The sequence below is a fragment of the Leuresthes tenuis genome, unplaced genomic scaffold (genome assembly GCF_036924035.1).
Source record: "Leuresthes tenuis unplaced genomic scaffold, fLeuTen1.0.hap1 SCAF_18, whole genome shotgun sequence".
NCBI lineage: Eukaryota > Metazoa > Chordata > Actinopteri > Atheriniformes > Atherinopsidae > Leuresthes > Leuresthes tenuis.
Genome location: NW_027325372.1, coordinates 31,154,042 through 31,179,765, shown reverse-complemented (window position 1 = coordinate 31,179,765; position 25,724 = coordinate 31,154,042). Strand labels below are relative to the sequence as shown.

The 25,724-nt window shown below is 40.1% G+C and overlaps 1 protein-coding gene across 6 annotated transcripts in view; it reads right to left on the bottom strand.

Annotated features, from left to right (window-relative positions):
• Positions 1-25,724, bottom strand: part of phf14 (PHD finger protein 14) — a 147,752-nt gene that overhangs the window by 71,505 nt on the left and 50,523 nt on the right. For 5 of the 6 annotated variants that reach the window (XM_072370807.1, XM_072370805.1, XM_072370809.1 and 2 more), the window contains exons 9-14: positions 22,937-23,207; positions 21,397-21,503; positions 11,011-11,106; positions 7,737-7,843; positions 7,210-7,341; positions 1,989-2,151 (exon numbers count right to left, since the gene is read on the bottom strand). In XM_072370807.1, coding sequence (XP_072226908.1) covers positions 1,989-2,151; positions 7,210-7,341; positions 7,737-7,843; positions 11,011-11,106; positions 21,397-21,503; positions 22,937-23,207 — 876 coding nt within the window. The remainder of the gene's footprint in view (positions 1-1,988; positions 2,152-7,209; positions 7,342-7,736; positions 7,844-11,010; positions 11,107-21,396; positions 21,504-22,936; positions 23,208-25,724) is intronic. The other variant, XM_072370806.1, reaches the window with a different exon arrangement.

Genomic DNA, 25,724 nt, shown 5'->3' with positions numbered 1-25,724 from the left:
AGAATCATCATGTATTACTAGGCTATATGAATTCACGAAAGTTCCTTCCTGACAAATGAACTCTCAAGTGCACACACACAAATTCACGCACACACAGCAGACTTCGAGGCCAGCAGGAGGTCGATTAGCCAGTCCTGTTAAATTGAAATATGGCTTTAGAGAAGTGCGAGCACTTGGGTACCCTGGTAAAAGCATTAAAAATGCAAAGCAGGGCCCTTTTAGCTGCTGCCATCGCATGCCTTGTATTTGAAGATAAATGCTGCACTGAAGTGCCTTGCCGAATGGCGGTGGCTGTAAGAAAAAATGGGAAGGCTGCTTAATCCCCAAGAGCTCCAGCAGAGTCCACGGCACATATCTAAGACCTGACGATTCCAAACCTACACTGAAGACTAAGCCTGAACGATATGGAAAAATAATCTAATTGCGATTTTTTTAAAACATATTGCGATTTAATAAGTGATTATTTAATAATAAGTTCCTTGTCTTTTGTATTTTTCAACAAATATAGGGATTTCTGCTATAGTAGACAAACTCAGCTGTTTTCAGCTCTGTAGTCACTCTTTGCTTGCATTTTTTATACAGCTCCGATATAGCAACCTGGCTAAAATATCTCCAGGATGGCACACTGTACCGTTTATGCTGTACCGCTTATCCAAAATTGAATTTTTTCACATTGCGATTTTATTGCAAATGAAATTAATCGTTCAGCCCTACTGAAGAGCTCATTCACCCAGACTTCCACTGTGCTTGAGTGCTTCCAGAGTGCAGAGATGTTGCTGGAACACTTTCTTATTCTTTTCTTTGTTAATTTCTCCATTTGCAATAGAAATTGCATTGAGCATCTACAGTCACAAGAAGGACTGTGTGACATATTGACATTGGAAAAAACAAAAGGAAGTGAAAGGCACCCCCATAAATCCTCCACCCAAAAACCCAAATCTAGTTTCTTGAAGTAGTGGTGAGGCAGCTCTTTATTACAGGATCAGAACATGGCCAGCTCAGATAAGCAAGATCCAATAAGGGGCAGAGAGACAGCTCTGTTCCTGCTCATGGCTCACACGTAGTGTTGCACTAAAGCTTGCTCAGTCTACATACAGTTGATTCAAGTTTAAATGTTTTGTAAATGTGCATGTATTGGCTGTGGCAACCAAAGTCATGGTGAAAAGCAACACGAGTAATGGCATGTAATGGAGTAATGAGTCATTTTGGTAGCCTAAATGGCTCCTAAATGTGCATGAACGACATATATATAACTTCTGTTAGGACAAGTTGGATGCAAAAAGCATAAATTGCAATCTACCTGGAGTGCTCATTTCTTAACCTTATTTGTCATAAAATAGCACAAACACAACAAAGCAAATGTGGAAAATGATATATGGTCACTATTAATTTTATGCTAGCCTGACATATCATACATATACAGCTCCAGATAGACGGACACAGCCAGAACTACTTTTCCTGTATTTTCATGGTAATTTCATAGGAAGCCAAATTGTTTCAGTTATTTCTGATAATTTTTCTGCTTCTCTCTAAGAAAATAAACTGACATCAAAGTAGAGCAACACTTGATTCAAGTTTAAATGTTTTAAGCAGAATAAGTGCACGTATCCAACTTAGTTCCACCACAAGAAAATACTTTTTTTATATTCATACTTCTTTATTCCAAAGACTTGAAAGCAGACCCACTGCATCATGTGAAAAATGTCAAACTTCTGCTCAAGGTAGTACACTACTGACTAGTTCAAGTTTGTAAAAACCTGAAGTGTATACCTAATATCAATGAGAACTCAGGTTAGTGAATTGTAGTCAATACAAATCTGTCAATCAGCCAACAGTTACATCAGCTGCATCCAATTAACAAAGTAGCAGAAAAGGAAAAAGGCATAAGGTAAAAAGCTTAAATCTTTCATTCATTTTGACTGTAATGTGAACAGTTTTTGATACATTATGAAGTCATTTTTTAAAATTTACATTGTTTTAGTACACACCGTGCCTCTCACTTGCTGTTTCTTGGGTTCTGGAGACATCTCTTGTGGGATGAATTTGATTGGTCCTTTGATCTGCCTTCTGGACCTCTTGGTGCCATCAGGCAATGTCTCCATGGCAATATCTGCTTCGTCACTGCTGGCCTGGTCACACTCTGAGCATTGCCTGAAGAGAACGAAGATAATCACTCAACAGTATTGACTTTACTTGTGCTGTCCCAAATCTTTTGTCTTGACAGTAAACAAAAACTTTTCTTCTTCGAGTTTGTGTGCTAAGCTACGATAATCACATTTTGATTTTGATTTACATCTTAGTTACAGATTGGGAACTTAAGCATGGACATGAAAGTAGTTTTAATCTCATTTTGTTTCTCAAAATGGTAAACTCTTACATCAGTTTGGTGTTGCATATACAGATATGATCTAAAGCAGGTGCACAAGGGAATCAGAATACTTTTAAAATGTAGCATAAGGTAGAACTGCCTTGTAGAATCAATAAAAATCCATATGAGGTCTATCATTTAAAATATTTGGTTTTATGAAAACAGCTGCTAATACTTCACGCCACACTCCCATTTTAAGAATGGAACGTACTTCCAGAGTAAAACATCTCAATAAGTATTAATGCACAAATGCATGAAGAATCCTAGTGACTGACTCACTTTTCTGACTGTTTCTGTGCTACAATGAAGTTCAAATTTGTGGCTCCAAATGAAACTGTTACACACATTCAAGTCCTCCAAAGGATAAATTGTTTTAATCTCAGTAATTACGAAAATAAGTATTATGTTACTTATATGTTTTCGTAAAAGCATGTTTGCATTGAGTGGATCACCCACAAATGGTACCAAAAACAAAACACAGGTCAACCTTTCTTCTAGTTAATACGTATTAAAGTAGTATTCAAAATCTATTTAAAATATCAACTAAATTATTCATGCTGATCTTTTTAGAAAGTCTTTTGTCCACCACATTCTCCATATTCTTTATAAAAAAAAAAGAAAAAAACAAGAGCTTCAGTAGAACCTTGACTTGACTTTGGCTCTGGACTGACCCCAACTGACCACCTGATGGCATTCACTCATTACATTGAGTTAGTATCTATGTGTATCTCAGTAAAATATGTAAAATTACAGCTTGCTAGTTAGCTTTCATATTTTACACTGTCACTACTAAACACACCGTCTTTGATCAGTGTAAAAAAATACAGCAAAACCAAACAGCAATGAACTCTTGTACATGAACTAAGAACAAATAAAACATTTTATTGCTATTTGCTGCTTTCCCTTCAATCTGACATGCACATTTTTGAGTCACGTCCACCAATTAAAACTCAGCGACAGTCCGAAAGTTAGTACAGCCAGAGCCACAGCACAACTTGTTAGAACATAGCAGCTTTCAGTAAGCAGGGCTCAAGGTCATCTCTGTGTTCTGATGCTGATGGTGGACCATACATCTCCTGTATTGTTCTAAGGCTTTTTCTATGAATTCAACCCCATAATTAACTTTGACTCAAACAAACTTCTTATTTGAATGGTATCTAATTTTCAACCAATAAAGCAAAAAAGCTCCAAATTATTTATATTTCAGAATTAAAATGAATAACTCCAATTCCAAACTGACTTCATGCAAAAACACGTCCACATCCCGTATAATAAATCCAGCTGTATTATTCGTTTCTTTAATTTACCAGGTTAAAAAAAGCTTGCCACTGAGTAGTTCAGTAACCAGAAGAATCACATTGGAACTATCATATGTGGAAAAGCAGATGCATTAAATCTCTTCCGTAAGGTAGGGAACTGCAGTAGTTGAAAAAATTTGACATTTCTACCATCTCTGCATCTTTTATCTGATATTTCTGCTACTGCAGACTGGCTGAAAATGTCATGAGTAATATAAACAAACAAACTGACAATGCTAACGTGTTACTGCTAATTTAAGACAAAACAAATACAAAAAATGCGTTCCCGAATTACATTCACGGGATGAATTGTCTTATGACATACATGCACTTGCACTACTTTGCAACTCTGTATAGTTGCCTTTCCACTACAGAAATGTTTATCCTGTCACCTGAACCTCCCCATTCTCTGAACATTTGCTTTGTATTTACAAATTTAAAAATTGGTAAGAATGGAAATACATATCTGAAAGGCAAACTCAAGAACCCAAATTATTCTCTCTGCTGGTATGAAAACTTTAAAAAGTCCTCACCAGTGTACACAGAGATGTTGGTCTGTCTGTTTTGGCTGATGTGATGGCAGGTCTGTTTGCCAAATCATCAATGACAGCCCCCAGAGAACTTACTGCCTTCTCAGTAGAAGTAAAATGCAAACATCCCTACTTTTCAGGTGTTGCACAACAGTTATCCTCCATACATGTGCATAGCAGGACCTTATTTAGCATTATTCATTTGGATATTATTGGTGTTGGTATTGGTACCGTTCATACGAACAACTCATTGGCCTTACTTCCAGAAAGGAAATTAAAGCAATGTCAGCAGGGTTAGCTTTTTGCGGATGATGTGGTTCTGTTAGCGTCGTCAGGCCGTGACCTTCAGCTCTCACTGGAGCGATTCGCAGCCGAGTGTGAAGCGGCTGGGATGAGAATCAGCACCTCCAAATCCGAGACTATGGTTCTCAGCCGAGAAAAAGGTGGAATGCTCTCTCCGGGTCGGGACTGAGATCCTTCCCCAAGTGGAAGAGTTCAAGTATCTCGGGGTCTTGTTCACGAGTGAGGGACGAATGGAGCGCGAGATTGACGGGCGGATCGGTGCAGCGTCTGCAGTGTTGCGGGCTCTGCACCGACCCGTCGTTGTGAAGAAGGAGCTGAGCCAGAAGGCGAAGCTCTCTATTTACTGGTCAATCTACGTTCCCATCCTCACCTATGGTCACGAGTTGCGGGTAGTGACCGAAAGAACAAGATCGCGAACACAAGCAGCCGAAATGGGTTTCCTCCGCAGGGTGTCTGGGCCTCCCTTAGAGATAGGGTGAGAAGCTCAGTCATCCGGGAGGGGCTCGGAGTAGAACCGCTGCTCCTCCGCATTGAGAGGAGTCAGATGAAGTGGCTCGGGCATCTGGTTAGGATGCCCCCTGGACGCCTCCCTGGGGAGGTGTTCCGGGCACGTCCCACTGGGAGGAGACCCCGGGGAAGACCCAGGACACGTTGGAGAGTCTATGTCTCTCGGCTGGCCTGGGAACGCCTCGGGGTCCCCCCGGAGGAGCTGGAGGAAGTGGCCGGGGACGGGGACGTCTGGGTTTCTCTGCTCAAGCTGCTGCCCCCGCGACCCGACCCCCGGATAAGCGGTAGATGACGGACGGATGGATAAATTGTCTTTGTTGGTGCAATTTAGCTCTTCTTCTTAACGTATCATAGACTCATTTGCCTAATTAATCAACTGCTTGAAAACATAGGCAAGGCAAGACAAGTTTATTTGTAGTGCACATTTTGTACAAAAGGCAATTCATAGTGCTTTACAGCTACATAAAATCAAAAGAAGGCAAATAAAATCATTAAAATATAATCATATATAATCAATAAATAATTATCAATTAATTCAATTAAAAGCGAAGACTGCAGATGAAATACTTTCAGTTGTCATATGCACAGCTAAACAGAACTGTTTTCAGCCTGGATTTAAACATTGTCAGAGTTGAGGCCTGTCTCACATCTTCTGGAAGACTGTTCCAGATTTTAGGAGGATAAAACTGAAACGCAGCCTCACCTTGTTTAGTCCTGACTCTGGGTACCAGCAGGAGACCCCTCCCTGAGGTTCTCAGAATCCATGTTGGTTCATATTGTTCTAACATATATTTTCCTATTTATAGCAGCTGTGTATAATACCAAGATAGAGCCAGTTACTGATAAGCATGGGCTTTTTTTAAAAGGTCCATTTTGGATATTCATCTTAAATCAAAACATTGAAGATCTTTGGTTAGAGTCATCTTTTTCACTCTTTCCCATTCCATTGACACCAAAGAACACCAAAACTACATTTATAATCATTATTAATTATTCTATTTTCTTTTAATCTGTCAAACAGAGCATGGCTCACATTTTTAGTTCAAAACTCTACAATAAACTGTGCCGTCACACCACGGTGAAGTTTTGTCCCGTTTCCATTTTTTGTCTCGCAACTTCCCGTTTTATTTTGAAAAGTAACTCTCCTCTCGTTTCAGGTCCCTTGCCCTTCCCTCATGTGTCCCCTGATTCCTGATTGTTTCCACCTGTTCCCCATTACCCCATGTGTTTAAATAGTCTGCGTCTCCCTGTGTCCTGTGCCAGAGCGTTACGTCATGTCACTCATCCCAGCTGTATTCCAAAACCTTGACCAAGCTATAGGTATCGCTACATCGTTTGTTAATTTGTCTTTTGCCTCCTCATGAGTGACCTTTTGTTTACCTCCTTCAGGAGAGATTTTGATTTTGTGTTTTTGCTTAGAACCTTGTTTTACATGTCATTATTTGTGAGTTTTTGTTTTCCTCCCTTTGGAGTGATTTTGATATTTAATTAAAGTCAGCATCTGCCATTAACCTATCCCTGCTTCTGAGTCCTGTTTCGATTCCCGGCCTGACAGTACTCTGGTATCTTCTGTGCAAATGAAATCGTTCCAAATGTCTTGTAGTTTGTTCAGACGCTATTTTGCAACCGTGAATGTAGCGATGGCAGCTTGTAGTACAGCACATTCAGGTATCTGCCATCTGTTACAGCCAGGTATCTGTTATAGGTTCCAGCTCCTGTGAAATATTTGCCTCCCTGAAGTTTGTGTGTAAGCTTGAGTCTTTCGTTTGTTAAAAATAATTTCACCTCCATGTATTCCTCATCTTCAATATATTCTATAGTCCTGTATTATACCTGTGTAGAACAGTACCATCAGCACATTCCCCGTTGACAACTTCTGTTAATTTGTCTGATGGTGGCAGAATCAGGGCCTCTGCAGCCAGAGGACAGTCGGGTACAATCAGATGAAAACATTTTTGATCTGTGTTTGTTCTGTGCAGCATTAAACCTTCAGTACAGCCTGCTTTACAGCTGTGCTACTTCAAGTTTACCTCTTTTTACGAGCCTGTATGATTCCAAACAATAAAATTTGTTGCTCATATCACTTTCCAGCTACTGACATAAGTTAATTCATCATGCTGCTTTCGGCAGTTGTCAAACACTATCTTTAGCTTGCACATCCCAATCTTCATCTCCAATATTCGTGTGTTTCAGTGCTTCTTACCAATAGCTATTTTTAGTCTTCTTGGGCATTCGTGTTAGTGGAGGCTCCAGACAACCCAGGTGGTAGTAGAGCTTACATGTGTCACACAGCACCAGCAGATGTTGGTCCTGATTCTTCTTACAGATGCCACAGCTGCAGCAATAAATCATATAGAAATGTAACTAACTATATGTTACTAATCAGGGTTCTTGGTCTTGAATTTTGTTATATAGTAGGAACCACAGAATCAAAGAAAATGATGGAACACAGTTAATCACTCAGTATAAATAAATGTGTAGTGAACTTTATGTAGTTTAGTTTTAAAACACAACTATATACCAATAAAAAGACGTGCCATATATAAATAAGCTTGACTTCAATTATATTAAACAATGATACATGTTGTTTCTATATTCAAATCCTATCTAATAACACACAAACTCATTTCACTGTATTTATTAAAGAAAAATCTATATTCTATTATAGATATTTCATACATTCTTATTCCTTTATTTTCTCACTCTACCATCAAAACCGTTTAAGCTCACCTGTAGAGGATTGCCGGCAGGCTGGATGACTTCCCTGGGGTTCCTCCCTCCTTCTTGCTGGGCTTTCTCTCCTTTGGAGCTTTCAGAATTGCTGGAGTGATTAATTTCTAAGCAAACAAAAAAATGTTAAAGAGAAAAAAGAAGTTTAGTCTGATTTAATGTCAGACAGTGAGGAAAAAAGGGTTGTCTTTTTACACTGTGTATGTGAACCTCTGGTTTTAGCTGTATATATAAAACACACCTTCAACTTTAAATGTTATTACTCAGCGTCAAAAGCACAACATATCCAATTCAGTTCCCACGTATATACTGCAATGGTATCACAGCAGTGCGACGGATTGAAACACTTTTATCACTTACAAGGACCATTAAAGAAATGAAAACATTTTTTTAGGTTTAACAAAAGCTAAATTACAAGAGTAAATGCAAAACAAAATATGTTCTGCACAAGTTGAGGGGTTTGACAATCAGTTAAGGAGAGAAGATGTGCTCTTGCTGGAGAGATTCTTAATTTTTTTTGTTGTTTTTAAATTTTTTTCAGCCCCTCAAACTATTATAGACATCATGTAATTAACACTAACTTCCATACCATGGTATGTTGTGAAACCAGTACATCAATTTTACCATATTTCTGTTGTACTGCACGCTGAGTTCACAAAATTCCTTCATTAGCTGGACAGCCAATCATTACTAAGTGGCAACATTTTTTCCGATGTGGTAGACGTTGCAAAGAGCAGTCCACCAATATCTCTCTGGACATCGATTTATGAGCTATTTTAGTTGATGTATAACAATTATATTTACCCCACACTGTGCAGCTGGATGGAACTCATCCATGTTGCTCACCATTTTTAAGCTTAAAAGAGAATTTGCTTAAGAATTTCAAAACCTAAATAAAGCACTGGTATACAGTCATTTCAAACTAAAGTAGTGAAAAAAGGTTAAAGAGAAACCTGATGTATATGGCAGGTGAAAAACAGCAGCAAATAGCTTATTCTCATCTGAATTTCAGGTGCAGTGCTGCCACAAAGGTTAATTAAAAAATTTATCTTGTAGGGACTGAGACTGTTACTAAAAAGACAAGGCAAGGCGTTCCCTGAGGATGTTCTAATCTGAGCATGCTTGCTCTGCCTGCAGTGCGGAACAAGCTCCTGCAGGGAGACCTGATTGACGGGAAGACAGGTGACCAAGCCATAAGGGTTTGCTGAGGCTATCTTCTCAACTGAACTGAAACCAGCATGTGACCACGAGAGAAGGTTGCTTCAGCTGATATGGAGCAATTTAAAAAATCTTACTGTTTATCAGACAGATGAAGAAGTTCACAGGAACAGATTGTAAACATTGTCTTAGAGTAGTAAGGTAAAGAGTCAGGCTTTTAGCTGGCCATCCAAAAAAAGTCACACACTAATATTTCGTTAGACTGCCTTTAGCTCCGATTACAGCATTTGCTGTGGCATCATTTCAATAAACTTCTGCACTGTCACATTTATTTCCATCCAGAGTTGCATTAATTTTTCATCAAGATCTTATAGTGATGGTGGGAAAGTCGGACCGCTGCGCAAAGTCTTCTCCAGCACATCCCAAATGTGTCATGCTCCCTGAACCACTTTTTCCCAATTTGAGCCTGATGAATCCGAGCATTGTCATCCTGCAATATGCCTATGCCATCAAGAAAGAAAAAAATACACTGATGGAATAACCTGGTCATTCAGTATATGTTCCAACATAGAATAAGTTTGGCTGAGGAGTCAAAATCATGCAATCAACAAAATGCACACATGCTCTTTAAACTGCATGTAGAGAGCAAGCTACCTTAAAAGACTCACCAACCACATGGTCAAAATTTGCAGACTGTTAACAGTCAAAGGTGGCTAATCTGAGGAGTCACAGATTGTATGTCTGTATAATATATTTATGATATTTTCTCAGATGATATGTGTTTAATTCATCATTGCCTTTTGGTCCAAGGTGTTTTGGTATCAAGTAGTAGGTTTGTGCTGTTTGTTATGAGTAAACTATGCAGAACATAGAAGTGATACAAGTCACTGCTTACACTTGTCTCTGTTTCTATATTCACTGTCAAAAAGCAGTGTGAGCTCCATGCTGTCTTATAGCAGTGCACAGAGTGTCCATGTGAAGTTTCCAGGAATGTAAAACTTTCAGCAGTGCCAGGAACAAAAGCACAGCCTGTATCCTGGCTGAGTGATGAGAGTCCCAGTTGGGAACATCAATTATTTCTGCAAATGCACAGGCAGGATGACAAATAGGAGATAAAAATGTGGCAGATAGATGACACAAAAGCATGCAGTGTTTTGACTGATGTTACTACTTATACTGTGCAAGCTCATAATTAGGTGATTTATGCTGGTCATTGCAGAATCAGTGCCAGTCTCCCACATTTCTGCCCATTCTGCTGACTTGCGACCATATCAACATCATTAGACCATCTATCTACACAGCTCAGCTCAAACTCTCAATGACCACACTTTTAATTTAGTGTTTAATGGATTTAGTCAGTACTTTTTTCAACACTTATAGAAAATTAAAGGGACTACAACACAGACTACACTCTCCAGTGGCCAGATGATAGTTTCATATAAACAATACATAAAGGGGATAAAAGGGAGGGGGAAGGGGAATAGATTAACAATGATTTAAAATATGAAAAAACACTTTCATTATTTCAAAAGCAAAGCATCTTGCTATGATAATATTTTATTAAATTCTTTGATATAATGTTCAAATTACATTTGCAAATAAGAGCTAAATTAAGTTAGCTCAAAGAGAATATGACAACCACTGAAACTGAGAAATTCAAATGATTTTGGAAATATATGCACATTTTAAATTTGCTACTAGAAACAAGCCTGTTTGTACACCTTGTTTACTTTGGTGCTGCACCTCATCTTCTCATCATTCTGTGAGCTTTTAAAAAATGAGGAGATCAATTGTTGTAGTTTTGAAAGTAAAATGTTTGGATTCTAGCTGCTCAACAGCAAGATGCTTTCAGTTTACCTGTAAAAGTCTAAAAAGACAAATGTCCCTAATTTAGTGATTTTGTTCAAAAACTTGTCAGCCTGCTGAGTGAAGTAGCATTTGCTGGAGCTCTTTCAAAAAGTTGAGCTCAACTAAGACTGTTTTTATTGACAGTATTATCACCCACTGCTGGTTATGCGGGCTGCTACTTCCAATATGGATCAATACTTGGTCTCAAATTATTGCTAGGCTGTTATATGGATCTGTGTGAATACTTTAAAGATGCAGTGACTGATACCTGGCCCAGGATGCTCCCCAGCAGAGTCCACATGGTCTGTCCTTCACTCCGCAGCTCTCCGTTCACATTGAGAAGCTCCTCCAGAAACTCACAGAGCTGAACAGATGAGGAAATAAAACATTAGGCAAAGGTACCACCTAAGCATTGCGCTGTTGGCACACAGTAGCCTGGTCCAATTCATTCATTTTTAACAAACAGAAATAATCAATTCTTATAAATAATTCTGAATTAGTTTGTTTATTTTTCTTTCTTTGCATGAATGCAATCAGAATACTAGCACCAGTCTGTGCATTAAGCACATAGCTAGTGTCAGGACATGGTTAGACCTAGTTTAACCCAAACAATTTATTTTCATCATTTAAAATAACAATGTCTATATTCCTATATCATGAGATGTAAAATCAGTTTGTGGATTTATGAGGCCATTGCTTTGAGACATATGTAATTTTCTTCTAATGTCCGAATGTCTTGTTAAACTGCAAGAGACCTCTATAAGAACTCTTCTGCAGAATGTAGAAATTAGTATGTGTGAATTTGTTCCTTCTCATTCCACCAATTTCACATTTAGACTGAACAGTGTTGTTCAGCTGTTTCCTCTTTATTTCTATTTTTCATCTAAAGCTAGACTTACCAAGTAGTGACTTCACGTCTATCCTTAATGAACTTGAGCAGAATTAATTCTCAATATTATTTTTTCCTCCATCTGCAATTTGTCCAAGGCCAAAACCATGTATGAGCGACTCAGCAGTGCAATTAACAACACACACTCCATTAATAATCCTTAACATGCAAACCACACTGCTCTACGCAACATTAACTCCTGTGACTTTTCCTTTTCTTCATGTTGACAGATGGAGCGGCAGTCACTTCAGAGGTCATATGGTTGAGAAGAGACAATACAAAGGCTTTCCCTAGATTCTCCAAGCCAACTCAGTTTTAACATGTTGCTCTGTAAGGCCATGAAATCCATCTAAAACATCAAATGTGGTGAAAGAGTTACCTAACCTAAACCTAAAATGCAAAAGAAAACACTTTGCAACAAACGTTGGACATAACAGTTAGAATTAATAAAATATGTTTGTCCCCAAATACCAATTGAAATTCAGATGCATCATGATTCTGTATATATGATTATGATTATGTATATTCTGTGGCTCGGGCATCTGGTTAGGATGCCTCCTGGACGCCTCCCTGGGGAGGTGTTCCGGGCACGTCCCACTGGGAGGAGACCCCGGGGAAGACCCAGGACACGTTGGAGAGACTATGTCTCTCGGCTGGCCTGGGAACGCCTCGGGGACGTCTGGGTTTCTCTGTTAAAGCTGCTGCCCCCGCGACCCGACCCTTGGATAAGTGGCAGATGATGGATGGATGGATGGATGGATGATTCTGTATTACATCTTAAAAAAACCTTTGCCCTAATGTTTCACTAACATATGGTCAAGTGCTAACTAGTACACAGTGTGAAGACCAACAAAATTCCTAAGAAAAGCAATACAGAACTTCTGCCAGCAGTGTGTTACTTCAACATGAATATAGATCTCTGTTTATGATTTATGCTCATCCTAGGGCTTCAATTCTCTTTCAGAGAAAGAGACATACTAGCACCTCTTTGAGGCTGGGTTCTCGTTGCCAGATATGACATTGAACTGGTGACCTGATGAGCGTACCTCATTTTTCACCTGATCACAGTCGGTCTAGTCACAACTAGACATGTAGCTGCCATCAAGTTTAAAATGAGGTCACATTTTTCACGAAACAGTAAATTGTCTCAATTTAAATATTCAATATGTTTTCTATGAATTAAATATTGGTTTATGAGATGCACTCATTGTATTCTGTCCTTATTTTCATTTTACTCTGCATTCCAACTTTTTTGGAACTGGCTGGGTATTCATCTCACCATCAGGATTGAAATAAACAAAAAAGCTTTTTCTTTCATTTTGACAAGTCACATCATGGAAATTCAGGGTACACAAATGGCATCGAATATCAACAGCATAGATTTGAGGAAGCTATCTGAAGTGATTGGTATGTATTTTTGCCTTCACACAGGCACACCTTTTTTGGCTAGTATCAAAACACCTTCTGCCCAAGAGACAGCAGCTGGAAAATTTATGCACGTACAAAAATAAGAATAAACGAATGAAATGCTGTGTCTCGAGAGAAAAATAGACACTGAATGGGCCTTCATAAATGATTAAAGATTTCTTTTGTATGAGTCAATGTGTTGCAAACACAGATATTATGGCTGCTACATAATTTCTGTGTTCCTATCTGTGGTGGAATTAGAAAAAAAAGACTTTTCCAGTCTGTAGTCCCTCAGGGAGCTTCCTACTCCCCTTTTTGTTAAGCAAACCCTTATAACTGTTTGCCATAAAGGTCCCACCTCAAAGCAATGCAGTACAAAGCCTCAAATAGGCATTCATGTTACATCAGACAGACATGGTGTTTTCACAAATCTTAATTAAGTTTATCATGAAATCCAATTTCAGGGAAAACAGCTAGATGCTATTTTTTGTGAAGTTATATTGCTAAGAGACACTAATACTGTACGTTAAGTTTACCACCGTAAAGTCTGTGTAGCTCTCAATTTTGTTTGCCGTTTATATTGTCATTTATTTTATTAAACTTTTTTTTTAAATCTAAACTTTTTTAGTGATTTTTAGTGATCTGCTTTTTACTTACATTTCGTTTTATTTATTTATTTTTTTGACAATGTGCACTGCTACCTGTACTAGAGCAGTGTACACAAGAGAAGAACTGTTGGCAGTGTCAAGGACTGGACGCAGAATGAAACATCCAATTCCGACCGAGCTAAAAAAGCTGTACCGTGAATGCTAAGCTGGAGCAAAACGAAAGGCAAAGAGGGACAACAGGAGGTGGAGGTACAAGCCTTTTCTGCCCTCATTGATTATGGGAAACGCTAACTTGCTACCAAACAAGTGTGATAAGCAAGAGGCGCTTGTGCGGAACCAACGGCTGTATAAGGAGAGCAGTTTGATCTGTCTGTCTGAGTCCTGGCTGAACGACACCTGACTTGTGTGTGGACATACCCGGCTTCACAGCCATACGAGCGGATCGTGACCGGAGTACGAGCGGTAAGCAGAAAGGCGGGGGCATTATCCTGTTTCTTAATCAGAGATGGGTTAACCAACCCGCGCAATGTGACCGTTAAGGAGAGGATATGTTGTCCAGACATTGAACTGCTGTCAGTTAGTTTCCGTGCGTTCCATGCGCACAGAGAGTTCCCAGATACAGTCGTCATCATTGTTCACATTCCACCGAGGGCAGCACCGACAACAGCGTGTGACGTCATCAATGACACTGTTGCTAGGATACAGACCCAGCAAACAGAGGCATTCATTGCAGTCACAGGGGATTTCAACCATGTTTCTTTATCCTCCTGCCTGACTGGCTTTGTACAGTATGTGGACTGTCCAACACGTGGAGAAAGATCTGTTCTATGTGAACGTGGAGGAGGCTTACAGGACAGTGTCTCTACCACCACTGGGTAGATCTGATCATAGCATGGTCCATCTACAAACCAAATACAGACCTTGTGTACAAAGACTTCCTGTTACTACCAGATCTTTCAGGATGTGGTCACCAGAGGCGAGTGATGCATTGAGAGACTGCTTTGATGTCACAGACTGGGCTGTACTGCTGGAAGAAGAAGAAATGGACATTGACATGGACAGGAGGGTCAGCACCATCATTGACTACATTAACTTCTGTAGGGACACTGATTCCAGTGAGGACTGTAAGGTGCTATCCTAATAATAAACCATGGATCACCAGTGACATCAAAGACCTCCTGAACCAGAAAAAGAGGGCGTTTCATAATGAGGATGGAGAAAGGCGGAGGAATGTACAACAGGAGCTTAAAAAGACACTACGTTGACACCCCCATCTCTATAATTGATACCAACATCACTCCTGTCGCCATCCCTCCGCAACAACCTCTGTGTCTAACTATGGACTTCAGTCAGATGGCATCTGTCCAAGGCTTCTGAGGGACTGTGCTGGTCAACTAGCACTCTCTTCAGACACTCTTATATGAGCCTTCAGATGGAAAAAGTCCCGGTGCTGTTGAAAACTTCTTGTCTCATACCGGTGCCCAAACAATGTCGGACTCTGTAGTTTTCTCTGGACGCCTGCCAAATCTGACCAGTGAAGTCATGTTTAGTCGCATGTCCTCCTTTAATTGCTGGTTGTCTAGATGGTCCAGCAAACAGCGTGGGCTACATAGATAATTGGCAATCTTACTGGAGAAAACCTGGTCTGATGAGGAGAGACGGCATCCATCCCACTTTGGAAGGAGCGGCTCTCATTTCTAGAAATATGGACGAATTTATTAGTCATCCAAAAACATGACAACCCAGGGTTGAGACCAGGATGCAGAGTTGTAGTCTTACACACTTCTCTGCGGATTCCCACCTGCTGCCACCCCCCCCCCCCAATCAAAAAACACAAAAGGAGCAAATCCTCTTGTGCAAATAAAATTTAAAAGAAAAAGTTTAACTCAACAAAAACATCAAACTATTAAATGTGGTTTGATGAATATTAGATCTCTCCTTTCCAAGTCTCTGTTAGTGAATGATTTGATTTGTGATCATCATATTGATATATTTTGTCTTACAGAAACCTGGCTGCAGCAGGAGGATCATGTTAGCATTAATGAATCAACTCCCTCTGACTATTTAAATGTTCACGTTCCTCGAACCACAGGCAGAGGAGGAGGAGTGGCAGCTATCTTCAGATCAGGGTTACTAATCAGTCCTAGACCCAAAACTAGTTTTAGCTCTTTTGAATCTCTGATTCTTAGTTTTTCCCAAAGTGGAAATCACAAAAACCTCTTGTGTTTGTTGTTGTGTATCGTCCACCTGGCCCTTATTCTGAGTTTCTGGCTGAATTCTCAGAGGTTTTATCACAGTTAGTGCCGAGTACAGATAAAGTCATTGTAGTGGGTGTCTTTAATATTCATGTAGGTGTTGGAAATGACAGCCTAAATATTAACTTTAATTCTATATTAGACTCTATTGGATTTTCTCAAAGTGTTCACAGACCTACTCACTGCCTTAATCATACCATTGACCTTGTGCTGACTTATGGCATTGAGAGTGAACAGTTAACAGTGTTCCCTCATAACCCTGTCTTGTCTGACCAGTTTTTGATAACTTTTGAATTTATATCACTTGACTATACGGCTTCTGAGAGGAAATTTACATATGGAAGGTGTGTATCAGAGAATGCTGTAACCAGATTTAAAGAGTTGATTTCTTCACTGCCATGTGCAGATATGACAGAGGACGGCTACCTAAATTTTACTCCAGTAGAACTTGACTCTCTTGTTGACAGCACTATAGTTTCAATGCGTACAACACTGGACAATGTTGCCCCTCTGAAAAGGAAGGTAATCAGTCAGAAGAGGTTGGCTCCTTGGTATAATTCACAGCTGCTTTAAAGCAGACTGCAAGAAAGCTGGAGAGACAGTGGCGTTCCTCTAATTTAGAAGAGTCTCAATTAGTCTGGAAAGATAGTTTAATGACGTATAAGAAAGCCTTTCGTAAAGCTAGAACTGCTTATTATTCATTATTGATAGAAGAGAATAAGAATAATCCCAGGTTTCTTTTCAGCACTGTTGCCAGGCTGACAAAGAGTCCGAGCTCTGTTGAGCCATGTATTCCTTTAACTCTCAGCAGTGATGATTTCATGAGATTCTTCATCAATAAAATTGTTTCTATCAGAGAGAAGATTAATGGAATCCTTCCCACTATTATCACTGATGTATCATCAAGTGCAGCAGCTTTAGAAGTATCTTTAGAACCTGATTTGTATTTAGACGGCTTCCGCCCAGTTGATCTCTCTGAGCTAACAACAGCAATAGTCTCTTCTAAACTATCAACTTATATTATTTTATTTTTATAGTGTTTTAGACACAATCCCAAATAGACTGTTCAAGGAGGTTTTACCCTTAATTGACTCTTCCATATTGGATTTGATCAATCTGTCGTTGTTGGCAGGATATGTACCTCAGACTTTTAAGGTTGCTGTAATCAAACCTTTACATAAAAAACCTACTCTTGATTCGGAAGTATTAGCTAATTATCGACCTATATCCAATCTCTCTTTTTTTTTTTTACTTTTAAACTTTGTGATCATTTAAATAGAAATAATCTGTTTGAAGAGTTTCAGTCAGGATTCAGAGTGCATCATACCACAGAAACAGCACCAGTGAAGGTTACCAATGATCTCCTCTTAGCCTCTGATAGTGGACTTGTGTCTGTGCTTGTCCTGTTGGATCTCAGTGCTGCATTTGATACGATCGATCACAGCATTCTGTTACAGAGACTTGAACATGTTATTGGGATTAAAGGAACTGCATTAGGCTGGTTTAAGTCATATTTATCTGATAGATTCTAGTTTGTTCTTGTAAATGAAGAATCTTCCTCACACATCAGAGTAAGTCATGGTTTTCCTCAGGGTTTTGTGCTTGAACCAATTCTTTTTACTTTATACATGTTTCCATAAGGTAACATTATTAGACAGCATGGCATAAATTTCCAGTGCTATGCTGACGATACTTAGCTCTACTTATCTATGAAACCAGATGAAACCAATAGGTTGGTTGGACTACAAGCATGTCTTAAAGACCTGGATGACTCAAAACTTTCTGCTTCTAAATTCAGACAAAACTGAAGTCGTTATCTTTGGACCTGAGCGCTTCAGGGAAAAATTGTCCAGTTATATAGTTAGTCTAGATGGTATTTCCTTGGCTTCTAGTTCTACAATGAGGAACCAGAATTGATCATTTGACTCGCATATAAAACAGCTTTCTAGGACTGCCTTGTTTCACCTTCGTAATATTGCCAAAATCAGGAACATCCTGTCTCAGAGTGATGCAGAGAAACTAGTCCATGTATTTGTTCCTTCAAGATTGGACTACTGTAATTCCTTATTATTGGGCTGTCCCACATATTATCTGAAAAGCCTCCAGCTGATCCAAAATGCTGCAGCCAGAGTTCTGATGAGAACTAACAGGAGAGATCATGTTTCTCCAGTTTTAGCTTCTCTTCATTGGCTCCCTGTTAAATTCAGAATAGAATTTAAGATTCTTCTTCTTACATATAAAGTTCTTAATGACCGAGCTCCATCATATCTTAAAGATTTAATTGTAAGATATTTTCCTAACAGAGCACTTCGCTCCCAAACTGCAGGTTTACTTGTTGTTCCCAGAGTTTCTAAAAGTAGAATGGGAGGTAGAGCCTTCAGTTATCAGGCCCCTCTCTTGTGGAATAAGCTGCCAGTAAATGTCCGGGAAGCAGACACCCTTTCCACTTTTAAGATTAGGCTTAAAACTTTTCTTTTCGATAAAGCTTATAGTTAGGGATGGCTCAGGTAATCCTGAAACATCCCATAGTTAAGCTGCTATAGGCTTAGACTGCTGGGGGACCTCATCTGTCACACCTTTCCTCACTTTGCTCTCTTTTTCCCCCTGTTTAATTTCAAAATTGATTTTATGTACATGTGACATTATTGTGGTTATTAACCTATGTTTCCCTGTTCCAACAGATATCCTTTGAATGGCGTTATGGTGTCGTCTTCTCAAACCCCAGCTGGCCGAGGCGGATGGCCACCCTTCCTGAGTCTGGTTCTGCCAGAGGTTTCTTCCTGTTAAAAGGGAGTCGTTCCTTTCCACAGTCGCCACAGGCACGCTCAGGACGGGAGATTGGACTGAAGACAAGTTTCGGTGCAATCTGTTGGTTTCCTTAGCTAGGATATTAATTTTTTGAATTGGCTCTATATGAATTAATTGGATTATGATTACAATGAATTGAATTCCAATTGGCTTGAATTGGACTATATTACTTAAGTGCCTTGAGATGAGAATTGTTGTAATCTGGCGCTATATAAATAAAATTGAATTGAATTGAATTGAATTGAATTAAAGAGACAGTCAAAAAGGGAAACCAAGTTGCCCAGTTATCTTAGTTATCTAGTTAATAGCATTGGTTAGCCCTTAACCAGAGTTAAAGACAGCCATAAGGTTTCTGTGAGTTGTATAGAAAATGCTTTAAGGGAGAGGGATGTAATAACTGTGAAAATACTGTGAGAAAATATACATGTCCGCTAGGGGGACAGTGAGTCAGAGTTACATGTTGTTAAAGACTCAGAGATGTGTAGAAGAAAAATAAGCTGTATATGACGAGAGATGCGATAAAATACACTGCACTGTGTTCCTGATTAACAAAATAAATTCTCCAAAGTTACAGCAAGAAGTTTCCTTTGTTTACCACAATTATTTAAGTGCCTTGAGATGACATCCATCCATTTTCTATACCGACAGTCCGTTAATCGGGTAGCGGGTGGGCTGGAGCCTATCCCAGCAGTCATCGGGCGAAAGGCGGGGTACACCCTGGACAGGTCGCCAGTCCATCGCAGGCCTTGAGATGACATTTGTTGTAATTTGGCGCTGTATAAATAAAACTGAATTGAATTGAATCAGGCATATGCTTATCTGGAAGTGCCTGGTTAATATGTGAGAATCATGTTCTTTGACTTATCCAGTGCCTTCAGCATCATATGGCCTCCCATACTGAAAAATAAGCTTCTAGGTATGGGTGTGGTCCCCTTCCTGACATCATGGATTATAGACTATCTGACTGCCAGACCACAGTATGTCAGGATGGGGAGATGTGTTTCTGGAACACTGGAATGCAGTATTGGGGCTCCGCAGGGTACTGTTTTGGCCCCTTTTCTTTTCACCCTGTACACATCAGACTTCAGGTACAACTCAGAGTCCTGCCACATACAGAAGTATTCTGATGATACGGCTGTTGTGGCATGTGTGCACAAGAGGGAGTACAGGGACCTTGTGGAGTCCTTCAATGGCTGGACCAAAAATAACTGTTTGCTCCTGAACACCACCAAGACCAAAGAGCTGGTGGTGGACTTCAGGGGATCTAAAACTTCATACCAGTCAGTCTGCATTGATGGAGGGGAGTTAGAGACTGTTCAGACCTGCAAATACCTGGGGGTGGAGCTGAATAATAAACTGGAGTGGTCTGCCAACATAGAAGCAGTGTACAGGAGGGGCCAGAGCCATCTCTTCTTTCTGAGATGCTCAGGTCCTTCAATGTCTGCAGTGAAATTATATGCATGTTTTATCACACTATCATTGAGCGCACTGTTCTATGCTGTTGTCTGCTGCGGGAGTTGCACTACAAACAAAAGCTGTAGGCGCCTGGAAAAACTGGTAAAAAAAAAGGCCAGTTCTGTTGTAGGCAGAAGGCTGAAGAGGAAATTATATTCTGTTTTGGAGAATAATAAACATCCTCTCCACAGCATCCTGGCAGGACAGAGGAACAGCTGCAGTGAGAGGATCATCTCACTGTGCTGCAGGACTGAGAGGTTCTGGAGGTCCTTTGTCCCCACAACCACAAGGCTTTTTAACAGTGACTGCTGACATGTTCTTCTCGAATTTATTTATTTAGTCCATCCATCCATCCCTCATCTACCGCTTCTCCAGGGGTCGGGTCGCGGTGGCAGCAGCTTGAGCAGAGAAACCCAGACGTCCCTGTCCCCGGCCACTTCCTCCAGCTCTTCTGGGGGTACCCCAAGGCGTTCCCAGGCCAGACGAGAGACATAGTCTCTCCAATGTGTCCTGGGTCTTCCCTGGGGTCTCCTCCCGGTGGGACGTGCCCGGAACACCTCACCAGGGAGGCGTCCAGGATGCATCCTAACCAGATGCCCAAGCCACCTCATCTGGCTCCTCTCAATGCGGAGGAGCAGCGGTTCTACTCCGAGCCCCTCCCGGATGTCTGAGCTTCTCACCCTATCTCTAAGGGAGAGCCCAGACACCCTGCGGAGGAAACCCATTTCGGCCGCTTGTGTTCGCGATCTCGTTCTTTCGGTCACTACCCACACCACATGACCATAGGTGACGGTAGGAACGTAGATTGACCAGTAAATCGAGAGCTTCGCCTTCTGGCTGAGCTCCTTCTTCACAACGATGGGTCGGTGCAGAGCCCGTAACACTGCAGACGCTGCACCGATCCGCCCGTCAATCTCACGCTCCATTCGTCCCTCACTCGTGAACAAGACCCCGAGATACTTGAACTCTTCCACTTGGGGAAGGCTCTCATTCCCGAGATTTATTTATCTAGTCATTGATTATTATTATTATCATTAGTTGGATTATTATTAGTAGTATTAGTATTATTATTGTTGCTGTCTAATGTACAATTATTGTAAATATTTAGCTACTTGACAAATTTGAATTTCCACCACTGGGGGATGAATAAAGTATTTTTCTATTCTATTCTATTACAGTACTCAAGTAATCTCTACAAAGCTGTTCCTCTAGAAATGAGGACTGCTGCTCACCTTGTTGTACTCTACATGCAGTTTTTCTTGTTCGCTTTCTAGTTTGTCTTTTAAGTTCTTCTGCTCAGAGATGTTGTCCTGGATCTGGATCATTCGCATGTTCCGTTCTGAATAACAATGGGGCAAAAATCAATAACACGATCACAATCTATATACAAAAAAAATCACTTGAGAGAATGTACTGATGGCAAATATGTCCTCTGCTAAAGGCTAATGGAGTATGTTTTCAAGGTTACTGACATGGTGTTATTTTCAGAGACTGCCTTGACATCGTATTCACACAATCATTTAATTGTACTGTACAATATTTAACTGACTATGTAGATAAAGGATAAAGTCCTTTTAACCCACCGTATTTTGCGCACTATAAGGCTCACCTGATTATAAAGTGCACCCTCAATTATGGTGTCAATTTCTGTACTTAACCCATACATAAGGCGCACCTGATTATAAGGTACGTATTACCTAATGTTGTCTGATTGGTTTATCGCTGCCAGCACACATAGTGTATGTATTACGTCCCTGTGTCAGCGGGAAATGGTCCGACGGTCAAGGACAACATCGTCGGTCGTTTTTACACTTATAAACTGCACATTGGTCTACATCACCCATCTCAGACACTGGGACATGGGCAAAAGCATTAATGATGACACGATTCAATCACTAAGTACGAGCTCGACACAATCTTCGCCCCATTCAGAGTGAATGGCTGGCTAACCCTGGATTCACACTGAACGCAAAGCGAGCAACGGAAGTGGCCAGTTGCCATTCTTTTCCAATGTATGAGAGCGAAAAGGCGCAGAAAAAGTGAACGTGGTGGTGAGCAGCTCGAAGGGAGAGCTGTGAGTGATGCAGAGGGGGCGGAGTGAATGCTCAGCGCTCCCCGCGGTAAATTCTAATTGGCGGTATCCGTGGCAGATTTAGAATTTTTCACAAATCCGGAACACACATAAAGCGCACCGGATTTGTGAAAATTTAAGGCTTTTAGGTGCGCCTTATGGTGTGGAAAATACGGTAATTAAAATTACAATTATAAGCGCCAACGCCATTACAACACTCCCTACATTTAATTTGGATCTAACATTGAGAGATTACATGCTTGAACAAAGAAAAAAGCCATTTTTTATGTTTTAGATGGAAATCAATAAATTAGAATACATTGACCAAAAAACAACAAAAAGAGATGTTAGTAGAAAACAAAACAGATAAGAATCCCTTTTTCAGCTGACTGCTCCTGCTCTCGCAGCTCTGAGGGAAAATGGGTAAGTATTGGAAGGGAAAACAGTCTTTCTGTTGCTTTTTTGAATGTTTTCTGATTATCTTAAAGTTACAGTGTAAAAGGGAAGATCAATCCTGCCACATTCACAGTAGCATACGGTTGCTCCCTCTTCAAGTTACTCCAAAAACATAAAAACAACAAACAGTATCAATCCTTCATTTGACTTTTAAAGTTAGAATGCATTACTGGTTTCTAAAAATTGTACTACCTGTAACTCAGTTAACTATGACTCCACACAAAGCAACACAATAGTTTGTTTACCCAGGTAATAGTTGACAAAGTCTGCAGTGAGGGCAGGCTGCTTGTGCTTCCTGCGCCCATCCACGCTGGTATTGGCATCAGATGTGTCTACAGGGAAAATATCAGTGCTGATGCCCATCAGTTCAGCCTTTCTCATCAACTTTCTGATAGCTGAAGCGCTAGAAGTCAAAGGTCGTGGAAGTTTCTCTCTGGGGACCCACGCCTGAGGCCGGGTGTTCCTGGACAGTTCTGCTTTCGCTCGATACTGTTGCAGACGGGTGGTGATTCTTGCCTGCAGGTGGGGCAACATCTTTTCGTTAGTAATATTCTCTGAATATGAATAGCATCTCTGGTACTTGACAAGAAATGTAGCACAAAATTTCAGAAAACCACTGACATTAGCATGCTAATGTAACATCCTTCACTGTTCTCGTAATTCTTCTGTTCTTCACTAGTCCTCGTAATGTAATGTACCTTGAATCTTACTACTCAACATTAATATGCCAAGGGTGGTGGACAACTTTATTTCTCAGTACTAACAAGTGGTTTTCTTGATACTTTGTTTATTTTCATTTAGATGTGTTGGCATGCAGGGATCTGCTGAAGTGCAGCAAAAATGGCATGCACGCCACACAACATACAGTCACGGTAAAATTGAAAAGTGCAATTTTTTAATTCTGAGGTTTTACAGATCAGTACATAATGAAAATTATCTGGTCCATACCAAGTCTTAAAATCAGTTAACTACAACCTCAGAAAAATGGCAGCACATGACATTGAGTACTGTAAATTTCGGACTATAAGTCGCTACTTTTTCCCCAGGCTTTGAGCACCTCGGCTTATAATACGGTGCGGCTAATATGTTTTTTTCATGCCACCAAAAACATTTTGCCAAAAACATTAGACCGATAAAATTAATGAATAGTTCACAATGGCCCAATGAAATTTTCTGATAAATCAAACACACTTACACTACTGAATTATTGTAAATCGGTCATTTGTACTCACCCTCAACATGGAAAACAAACGAAGAAATGGATATGATGCAGCTTTTAAATTAAAGGCGATCAATCTGAGATGAGATTGTGAGAGTGACAACGAAGAGACTGAAGTGAGTGACGAAGTTCTGAGGCTGTTCAATTTGGATACTGAAGAAGATGACTTTGATGGTTTTAGTGCGCAGGAGGAAGATGAAGAAGGCGATCAATGAATTTTCCTGGTAGGCTACTGTGTGTGTTTTTTTTTAGTTTTTTTTTTTACCAGCAGTGTTACAGGCACTGTTCGGGAAAAAAAGCATTTACATTATGTATTTGTTTATATTACCTTACACATTTAATTAAAAGTTTAAAAATCCTCACATGTAACATCTTTCTGTGTAAATATCTCATATTACACTGTGGTCACCCACGAGTTATAATCTGGTGCAGCCTATACAAGTACAAAATGGATTTTCTTTTTAAAATTAGAGGGTGCGGCTTATATGTAGGTGCGCTCTACAGTCTGGAATTTACGGTATTTACTTGACAAAAACAGACAAGACAAAAAAAAAGCAGTAAGATTGAAAACTAATTAAAAATGCAAGTTAACCCTTACTGCTTTCATCAGAAAGTGTGAGCACCTCTATGAAAGCAGAAGTCTTGGCAATTTGCTGGTCTGTAGCACTCAACTGAATAGCATCTTAACACAACATCAGGGAGATAAGACATCGGCGTACTTTACACCACTGCATCTGATGCTTTGCATTGCACTTGGTGATGTATGGCTTGGATGCAGCTGCTCGGCCATTCAAACCCATTCCATGAAGCTATCTACGCACTGTTCTTGAGCTAATCCCAATCGTTTCCACTTTGTTATAATACAACTGACAGCTGACTGTGGAATATTTAGTAGCGAAGAAATTGAATGACTGGACTTGTTGCACAGGTGGCATCCTATCACAGTACCACGCTGGAATTCACTGAGCTCCTGAGAGCGATTCATTCTTTCACAAATGTTTGTAGAAGCAGTCTGCATGCCTCGGTGCTTGAATTTATACACCTGTGGCCATTGAAGTGATTGGAACACCTGAATTTAATTATTTGGATGGGTGAGTGAATACGTTTGGCAATATAGTGTGGCTAAAACTCCAAGACTTACCCAGATAGCATAGATGATCAATTTTTGCTCCCAAAGGGAAGCAGCGTTTAAAGGATTTTGCCCACAAATCGATATTTCAGATGAAGCAAAAGATGCTTCACCTAGGGAGCAAAAGCCTCTACATTTTGAGAACCAATGAGATCGCAAGATCGATCACGTGAAAACTTGATCTTCTAACTTGAAATTTCTAACACAGACTCATGACCACTTCTTTGAGAGGTCCAAGAATTTTGGTGACATTTGACCTTTAGGGGGTGCTATCAGTAGCAAAAATGCATTTTTGTTCATAACTTTGGACTCGTTGGTCCAAATTTCACAAATGAGGTACTGTTGGAATCCCTGGATGTAGACGAGGTCATCACATCCTATGACGTCATTTGCCACATATTGTATTGTCCACTGAATTTTATCAAAAATCTTCAAAAAGCATTTCAGGTCACGCAGATTGTCCGATTTCCACGAAATACTATTACATAAAATATATAATATAAATAAATAACAAACAGTGGAGGGTTTTTTAGGCAGCGGGGTAAGAAGAAGTGCAACCCTGTGTAGGTGCTTTGGCCCACAATATATTAATGGGCATAAGAGAAGGGTGCACAACTCTCAAAAGAGAAAATCAGCTTGTGGTAAGCAAAACCTTATTGTTATGGAAGCGAATCGTGACCATAAT